Below are 9,557 nucleotides of genomic sequence, written 5' to 3' on the forward strand. Positions count from 1 at the left end.
GTTGTGCAGACCTGCGCCCTTTCTTTGTCCCGGGAGCTCTCCGTGAGGGAGGTTTGCTTCATGAAGTTGGAGATAGGCAAAACCCCCCAAAATAGTTGGAATGAACTTCTTAAATTTCCCTTTTCAGAATAACAGAAAGCAGCGGGGGCAGTGCCACTGCTCTCCCGTACGGCTCAACCCCGGAATCCAGCCTGGGTCGGGTTGGAGGGAGCTTAAAGCTCCTCCAGCTCCAACCCCTGCCCCGGGCAGGGACACCTTCCACTAGAGCAGGTTGCTCCAAGCCCCTGTGTCCAACCTGGCCTTGAACACTGCCAGGGATGGGGCAGCCACAGCTTCTCTGGGCACCCTGTGCCAGCGCCTCAGCACCCTCACAGGGAAGAGCTTCTGCCTTATCTCCAACCTGAACCTCCCCTGTCTCAGTTTGAACCCATCACCCCTTGTCCTATCGCTCCAGTCCCTGATGAAGGTCCCATTTCCAGCATCCTTGTAGCCCCTTCAGACACTGGAAGCTGCTCTGGGGTCTCCAGCAGCTTCTGCCAAACCTGTGACTGGCTTTTTCTTTTGTGGTGCTTAGATACTGACACAAAACATTAGGTCCTTGTTTTAAAGCGAGAAGTGTGTGTGAGGGGGAAGTGTAGTCGTGGTGTGGCTGAGTTCAGATCTCGAACAGGAGTTCTATGTCTAAGAGGAGTTGAAATATGAATTCCAGGTGTTCTTAGGCACAGCTTTCTGCCCGAGGTGCCAGCTCAAGTGTGAGATGCCTTGGTTTCAGTTTGAGCAACTTTGCTGCTTAGTTCTACATCTGTTTTCTCTATTTATAGAACAGAAGCAGTAGTTACTTACGATACTCTGATGTGCTGAAGATAAAACTAGTGTTTTTATTTAGGCTCAACGTTGTGAAGAGGTACATGATGAAGTAGTAGATGTAATGTGCTTTCTGTTAACGTTTGTAAAGATTCAACAGCTGAAGAGGGAGAAAGAAAAGGATGTTCACCTTAGAGTACCAGGGTCAGGTTGTTGCATCGTTTATCTCCGCTTTCTATCTATTTCTGGTCTTTTGCAATGATTCTCTTTGAAGCTGCAGGCGCTGGGAAAAGGTCCAGCTACAAGTAAAAGCAAAGATGACCTTGTGGTGGCAGAGGTGGAAATCAATGACGTCCCCCTCACGTGCAGAAACCTGCTGACAAGAGGACAGACTCAGGATGAGGTATGGTCAGGACCTACGTCTGGTTTGTTAGGCTTGGCAGCCCATTTGGGCCTGTTTGCAAGGCTAAAAGAGCTGCCATTGACTCTATTCTGTGGTGGTTTCCTTTCTGCCAAGCTCAGGGTTTTCTGAAGACACTTTGTTTGGTGGTTTACTCAACACAATGTCATATGATGAGCTAAGGTAGCACAGTTGGTATCTTTCAGTGGGCACCATCCCTTTTCTTACCACTTAATTAGTGCTTCTGGTCTCTTTAGAACCCAACGAAGCTTAAACACTTTGGGGTTTCTCTGTGCTTGGTTTCTTGTTGCTAAACTTGTCCCTGGGGTTTGGGGTCCTTTGTAGATAAGTCGACTGAGTGGAGCGGCTGTGTCGACCCGAGGGAGGTTCATGACAGCAGAAGAGAAAGCCAAAGTGGGACCAGGGTTTGTATTTCTCTTTGGGGGTTTCTGCTCTGGGGGCTCAGTGGTGGGGCTTTTGGTTTGGTTTTCCTGAGCAGTGTCACCTCTGGGTGCCAGAGTCAATGGAGAGTTGAGTGTTTGGAGTATGTTTGTTATCAGTGTAGCACTAAGTGCATGGCTCTTATCCCACCTGCCTAATACTGAGAGGTGAAAACAAAGTGTATGAAGGCTTTGTTGTCTGTGACATGAGTGAATGGATATTAGATTGGATCCGTTCTTGTGTGTTCTTTGGGGGTTTAGTGGAGTATTTGACATTTCCTTTCCAGAGATCGTCCCTTGTACCTTCACGTGCAGGGTCAGACACGGGAACTGGTCGACAGTAAGTGCACAATGAACTCTGCTGTTCTATCATTACTTGTGATAAAGGGGTGATTAAGGGCCTTTGTTATGAGCAGCATGGATTTGTACTGTAACTATCCTGGTGTCCGTGACAGACCCCATTCAGACGCTGATGTTAAGCTCTCTACCAGAGGTGCTCCCTGCTGCATCAGTCATGACACTAAAACTTGTGACAGACCACAAGGAAAGTGGGGGAATGGATGGAGGCAGGTGCAGGTCTTATGTATAAGTTTATTCAGTGATAACACGCCGAGATTCCATTACAATAGGTGTGTGACAGGGGTATATATACAAGTATGACTATCAGAAGCACAAAGAACTGTCTTGCCTGTGCCTTCTGGGAGAAAAAGAAAAGGGAAACTATAAAATCTTTCACGTTTGCTCATACAAGCAGATGTAAGTTCTACACAGGGTTAATGTAAATGTTTCTAGCAGTTGCCAAAATGTGTGGGCTAAAACTGCCCCCCTGCATGTATCAGCCTAAGCTTTAGCAGGGTGAGAGTGGAGAAAGAGCCCTGGTGCTTGTTGCATCCTTTGTGATCCAGTGGAATGCTGGTACTAGATTTGGGTAATCTGCACAGTTGGCAAGGGCCGAAACAGCTGAATTTCCTGTTCTGTCAACTAGGAGCTGTTAACAGAATTAAAGAGATCATTACTAATGGAGTAGTGAAAGCAGCTACAGGTTCTAGTCCGACGTTCAACGGAGCTACAGTTACTGTCTATCACCAGCCAGCCCCTATTACTCAGTTGTCTCCAGCAGTTGGCCAAAAACCTCCATTCCAGTCAGGGGTGAGTAATGAATTGCTGTGAATTTCATTGAATATCACTGATGACAAGATTTCCCTCTTACAAAGTGTACATTGTGTGTGTGGAAACTGGAGGACTGATCAAACTGAGCCTGAAGAGTGAGGCTCAGATGACAGCAGCCTCCTAAAAGAAAAGGGATGGAGAGAGCAGTCCTGCTTACAGAACAGCAAAGGGCTGACTGTGCCATCTGACACTTGCCTGTCACAGGAACAAGATTTGTAGCCTCATTCTTAGAGTGAAATGATAAGCTTTTACTGTTACATTTACAGATGCATTATGTTCAGGACAAGTTATTTGTGGGACTGGAACACGCTGTACCTACGTTTAATGTGAAGGAGAAGGTGGAAGGGCCTGGTTGCTCCTATTTGCAGCACATTCAGATTGAAACGGGTGCCAAAGTCTTTCTTCGTGGCAAAGGCTCAGGTTGCATAGAACCAGCATCGGGCAGAGAAGCTTTTGAACCCATGTACATTTACATCAGGTACGAGGGGTGTTGAGAACAAACAGAAACCCCAGTGCCGAGGCACGACTGTGGCTTAATGTTTCATGGGGTGGGGAATTCTTAATTCTGACTGACTTAATGCAAACGAAACCTGACTTTTAGTAGAGCTCCCTCTAAAGTGATAAAGATTTCGGACACAAGGTGATGTGGTGTGAAGTGATATTCAACCACAAGGTATTGCTTTTGGTTGGAACACAGTGAAGCTGCGTCCTTTTTGGGCTCGAGTTGTGATGTCAAGCTTTAAGGGAAGGATACAAATGTATTGAGCAATCAAGTCAGTGTTCTGTCAACGTTTCTTGTAGTATTTAGACCTGAATTTTCATGTAGAAAACGCTCACAGCTTTTGTTCCCCATTGTGCTAAATGTGCAGAGCTGCTGCAGTCCTGTCGAGGTGGCTGAGCCCTCGTTTAAGGGGGAAGGCCTGGCAGCAGGTTGCTGATGAAAGAAGGAGCTCACAGAAACATTTGTGCTTATGAGCTATTTCTTTGTGTGTGTTTGCAGTCACCCAAAGCCAGAAGGTTTGGCAGCTGCTAAAAAGCTGTGTGAGAACCTATTGCAAACCGTGAGTAGCTGTTACAACTCGGGGCTGCAGAGCCTGTCCCAGCTCCAGTGTGTGCCTGGCTCTTGCTGCTTTGTGTGCTCTCAGCAAAACTGTCCGTGTGTCCTGACTTGCTGATGGTGTTTTCCCTCCCAAGTACTGCTGAGTCTTTCTGTTAGTGTTGGTGATGGAGTAGGGGCTACAAAGCTCTCTTCTGACGAACAGATGGAAGCTTGTAGCTTCTCTGACTGAAGTGATTCATTTGCCACTCGATTTCCTGTGCAGGATTATCCTGGGTGTTAGAGGAGTCTGTCCCAGAGCCCAGCAGGATGAGTGGGGTTTTCTTCTGTGTGTGTGGATTATTGCTGTCTCCCTGCATGCTGTGTTCTGGAAGCAAAGCCCCCTTAGTTGTGTGGTCAAATGCCTTTTGCCTGCAAAAGGTTAATATACTACGTAATGTTTCTTGTCTAATCTCTGCCAATTCCTTGTAGGTTCATGCTGAGTACTCTCGATTTGTGAATCAGATAACCACTGCAGTACCCCTCGCAGGTAAACCTCAGCAGTGCTGAAGCATTTGGAGTTGCATTCTGCAGAGCTGTACTTGCAGTTGGCTTTGTGGAAGTCTCCAACTTACAACCCTTCATTTTTGGCAATGAAATGCGGTGTTTTGGTGACGACCTGAATCGAAGATGTTGGTTTTCTCTCTCTAGGCTTCACACAGCCTGCCGCTATCAACAGCGTACCTTCCCAGCCCTCCTATTACCCTTCCAATGGCTATCAGTCTGGTTATCCTGTTGTTCCCCCTCCTCAACAACCAGTCCAGCCACCCTATGGGGTACCAGGCATAGTTCCACCTGCAGTACCTTTGGCACCTGGAGTCTTAACAACGCTACCTACAGGAGTTCCGCCTGTGCCAACACAGTATCCCATATCTCAAGTACAGCCTCCAGCCAGCACTGGCCAGGTACTGCCACAGTTAATCTGCCCTGTAGCTGTCAACTTATTAAGTCGTTTCTTTGCTAACAAGAAAACACTTGAAGTAGTTCCAGATGGAGAATTCTCTGGGGTGTTTCTGATTTGTTAATGCTTTGCTGATACTTCTGTCTGAGCAATTACATTGTTCACTGGCTGCTTCATCCTCCAGTTTTCATATCCTGTGAACATAAAGGATATTTGCAGGGGGTGCTCACTCCCATAGGAAGAGTGTCACCACAGGCTTTGATGCAGCTCTGTGTAGGTACAGTGAGTCTGAGTTACAGATAGGGATTAGTTTCTGGAAATGAAATACTTGTTTCATCTTGAAGCTGTGAATTTCCTTCTAGTTTCTCTTAGGTTCTGCCAAGAACTTGTGTGTTCTGCTCCTATGTATGAAAGTTACATTTGATGAATACTTTGTATGCCTATTACCCAATTTTCTTGTCTTTTGTCTCAACTTGTGCTTGGCAGAGCCCCCTGAGTGGTCCTTTCCTTCCTGCTGCCCCAGTTAAAAGCACCATGCCGACTGGTACCCAGCCCCAGGTCCAGCCCCATCCCCAGGCTCAAAAGAGACGCTTCACTGAGGAGCTGCCGGATGAGAGAGAGTCAGGACTGCTGGGATACCAGGTGGAATAAAATCACCAGTTTTACTTCATTCACCAAACCAGAACTTGGCTGCAGAGAGATGATTTAGCACAGTTTATCTGCAAACAGTCGTGCAAGGCCTTTGGCAGATGGCAGCAGTCATTGCACAGCCTCAAGACCACGCTTTGGTTTCTTTGAGTGGATGCACTGTTGTTAAACTGTGACTTGCTGCTGCATTGGCACTTTGTGTTCATACCTCAATCTTTCCTGAAGGCTACTGGTGCATTCAGGTCAAAGAGATGCCCATAGTGTGTTTCTGGTTAGTTTAAAGGGAGATTCTCTGGGATTTGGGGGGTCTTTTTCAGGCTTGTTTGAGGGGTGGGAGGGAACTGTGGTAATAACTCCCAGGTTTTCCCCATTTACCTTCCTTGCAGGTTGCACTTGAGAGGATTTCAAGCAGCCTGAGTTAGAAATGGTTATTTTTGGTTTAGATAGCAAACCACTTGATTTTAATGAAAGTAATTTTGAGTTCTTAGGCTTGGATGTGAGAAAAGGGAGTTTCTGCAAACACTTCTCAGATATACCCCTGCTCACGGGCAGAACTCTGCCTGGAGACCATAAGCAGCTGCCTCTCTGTTAGACCTATGTTACTGTCTCCAGCAGAGTTTGCTGTGGCACGTGGCCTGTACAGTGCTCAGAATTAGCTGACTGCCGAGGGAATAAGTTGCTCCATGACCTAAAGCTACTACTGAGAAGGTGGAGTAGGTGATGAGGTGTCTTCCCTCGTGCTTCTCAGGCGTGTTCCTCACTGCATTACCCTCAGTAGTTTTAGGAGAAAGCCTTTAGTTTAACAGTGGTTTCTTCTGCTAGTTGGCAGTATGCTCTGAAAAGTTGGCTTTCCTGTCATTATCATTAAGGAGCTGTAGCTTATGTTGTAGTGGTAGATTTGCTAATGCCGTGTGTTTTTCTGCTCATAGCATGGACCCATTCATATGACTAATTTAGGTACAGGCTTCTCCAGTCAGAGTGAACTCGATGGAGCCGGGTCGAAGGCAGCAAGTTCCTCAGGAAAGGAGAGAGAGAGGGACAGGTGAGTGAGGGCAGGGTTACCTTCGGGTCTCTCCTGGTCCTGATGGAAAGCCTGTTTCCGAGCTGATCCGTGTTTCATGCTCTCTGCTGGGACTTGGGGGCTGGAGGGGGGTTGGTTGGTTCGTGGGTTTGAGGGAGAAGGGGTGCAAGGGCTGCCTTTTCCTGCTACATAATGGAAATAGCTTCGTATCCACTCCTCCCAAAGTCTGCTCTTACTTCATCTGAGCATGTTGTGCCAACTTCTTGAGATACTCACGTGGAATAGGTCAGCACTTGCACTTGACATGATTCCAGTTTAAACCAGACCTGACAAAGTTGTAAACTCGGTGTTTTGCACTCTAAAGCTTCAGGGAAAGATCTACTTGATGGTCCCTTTGTTTTCTGGTGTTAGGAAATACATCAAGGGTATTGGGAGTGTTTTCCACATTCTCAGTCTTGTTCGTGGTCCTAAATTGGGCATAGCAATAGCTATGAAGCCTTCAGGCATCACTACTCTTCCTTATGCGCTCCAGTGTGGTGAGCCACAGACCTGTCAGGCTTGCCTGTCAAATAGCTCCAGAGCATGGTTTGGCTTGGAAGGGACCTTTAAAGATTATCTAGGCCAGCCCCCTCTCCTATGGGAAGGGACAGCTACTAGACCGGCTTGCTTCACACAGCTCATTGATGAAGATAGCAGGTAGTATCGGTCCCAGCGCGGACCCTTGCTGGTTCCCACTTGGACACTGAGCCGTTGACTATAACTCTTTGGATGTGGCCATTCAGCCAATTCCTTACCCATCTAATAGTCCATCCGTCCAATCCATTCCGCTCTGATTTAGAGCTGAGAACGTTGGGGTGACCATAGTGAAGCTTTACAGAAGTCCAGGTGGGTGACAGTTGCTCTTCCCTTGTCCACTGGTGCAGTCACTCCATCCTAGAAGACCACTAGATCAGTCAGGCAATTAAAAGTTAAGCTCCTCAGGTCAAGGACTGGCTTCTGAACTTGTTTGCTGTTACCTTTGACTCTCTGCTTGCTTAAACCAGAAGAACTAAGGGCTTGCTTTGGTTTGAACAGGCAGTTGATGCCTCCGCCAGCTTTTCCTGTCACTGGGATGAAATCGGACTCGGAAGACAGAAATGGTGCGGGGTCTTTACCAGGCAGCCATGGTGAGTGCAGTGAATAAGACACTTGTAAGTCAAGTTTCCTTTCCCACATGGGTTTACACTGGTCTTAGCCTTTGTTTGAAGCAGTGGGGTTCTTTTTGGCTGTTCTTTAGACTGTCTAGGTGTAAAGCAGCTCATGCTGCACTGCTCTAAACCCACTGTGATTAAACACACAATGCTTCTCTTAGAACCTGAATAAATACCTGTATGAATGAGGGGAGTGTACTGGAGTGAAGGACAGGTATTTTCTGGCCCATCAGCCAGCTGAGGCACAGAGTCTCCTGGGGTTGTTTTGTAACACCGATGTCCTGTGGCTTTACTTTGTGAACAGCTCTCTCTAGAGGCACTAAGGCGTGTCGGTGGGAGTTATGGTTCAGGTGTGTATGCTCAGACATGAGTTATGTCTGCAAATGACACAAGTGCTCTCAGATCTCATCCTTTCTCAGGGCTGTCACACAGCAAGTATTTGCAACTTGGTAGAACATGTCATCCCTTGAACTCTTGTGCTAGTTCGGTGCCCTGCAGGTGTGCAGGTACATCACGTTAGCCTGTTTAACCCTAGTTTCTCTGCAGTATTGCTCCCAGAGGTTGTTCTCCTCTTAGCTTGCTTTTGAGCAGAGTTTCTGCTTTTCTTGACGTATTGATCTCTGTAACGGTGACGTTGCCATCGCTGACACCCAGTTGCTAACTTTACCTTTCTTGTGTGTTTCTTTCTTCTTTCTCTGTTCTCTTACATGGTTCTGATGGATCACATGTGCTGTTGCTGCTGCTGTTTCGTGTGGCCTTCGACCTTGGATGACCATTGGCCTTGTGACCTCAAAATGGTGTCCAACTAACGATTTACAATTAACGTCTTTTTTTATTAACTTGTTTTGGGGCATTTTATCTCTTTATTTTGATTTCTCCCTTCTCGGGGGCTGGGGGTGGGGTTGTTTTGTTTTCCCCTCCTAGATCATCAAGCAAAGAAGATGAAAACTGCAGAAAAGGGCTTTGGCTTAGTGGCATATGCTGGAGATTCATCAGATGAAGAGGAGGAACACGGGGGCCATAAAAACGCAAGTACTTTTTCACAGGGATGGAGTTTGGGGTACCAGTACCCTTCCTCACAACAGCGAGCTAAACAACAGATGCCATTTTGGATGGCACCGTAAAAGCTGCAGAGAAGAGTTTTCATTCATCTGGTTTTTCCCCCCCTTTAGCAATAATGCATGTATATTACAGCCTGAACTTTGCAAATACACATTGTTTTTACATTTGCAGAAGCTAAAGGTTCAGTATTTCCCCACCACCACCCTTGAAAGGGCTCCATCATTTTTAAACTCCTTATTTCTGCAGTGAATCTGTCAAATAAAACCGCACCATGAATTGAACTAGTGTTCTGACAGGGCTAGTCCCTTGTGCAGAGGGGGAAGCGCTGTGAAGAGAAGAGAGGGAAGGCTCCATTTTTCCAGGATCACTTAAAAATGGCAAGAGTCAGTCACGCTGCCTTCACCCTCCGCCTGGTGTCTGTGTTCTGTGGAGTGTTCCTGCTCTCAGCCTGTGTTTGCAGCCCTGTGTGAGCTATTGGTGACCACAGCTTCAATGTTGGGACTTTGAACCAAGGAAAGGAACGTAGAGTCGCTCTGAAAAACCTGAGGATTCTTCAAACTCTTTGTTTTTACTTGTAAAGTATCTCCTGTAACTCGGCGCCGGGGTTTTCTTCTTCAAAACACGCTTTTACTAACCCACAACTTCTCCTTGTAGCCAGACGTGAGGGCAGGGGCGGGCTCAGCGTGCGGACGGGGTCAGCTCGCTGCTGTAGCATCTTCTCCCCTCGCTCTGGGCTTGTTCCCGTGCCGCAGTCAGGCCTCCTGCGAGCTTGGCCCCATCTCTTAACTCACTCTTACGTGATTCCACCCCTTCTGGCTCATGGTG

General features: G+C 47.1%; 1 protein-coding gene across 1 annotated transcript; it reads left to right on the forward strand.

Moving 5' to 3' along the window:
- Positions 1-1,078: 1,078 nt before the first annotated feature.
- On the forward strand, positions 1,079-8,804 carry KIAA0907 (KIAA0907 ortholog; the record flags this gene model as incomplete). Its single annotated transcript, XM_010023828.1, has 12 exons — positions 1,079-1,207; positions 1,550-1,629; positions 1,932-1,984; positions 2,630-2,793; positions 3,081-3,292; positions 3,815-3,875; positions 4,343-4,400; positions 4,562-4,815; positions 5,298-5,453; positions 6,389-6,501; positions 7,555-7,646; positions 8,595-8,804. Coding segments are annotated over 12 exons (1,572 nt in total), but the record flags the coding sequence as incomplete, so codon positions are not given.
- Between the last annotated feature and the right edge of the window lie 753 nt (positions 8,805-9,557).

The sequence above is a fragment of the Nestor notabilis genome, unplaced genomic scaffold, assembly GCF_000696875.1.
Source record: "Nestor notabilis isolate BGI_N333 unplaced genomic scaffold, ASM69687v1 scaffold30481, whole genome shotgun sequence".
Taxonomy (NCBI): domain Eukaryota; kingdom Metazoa; phylum Chordata; class Aves; order Psittaciformes; family Psittacidae; genus Nestor; species Nestor notabilis.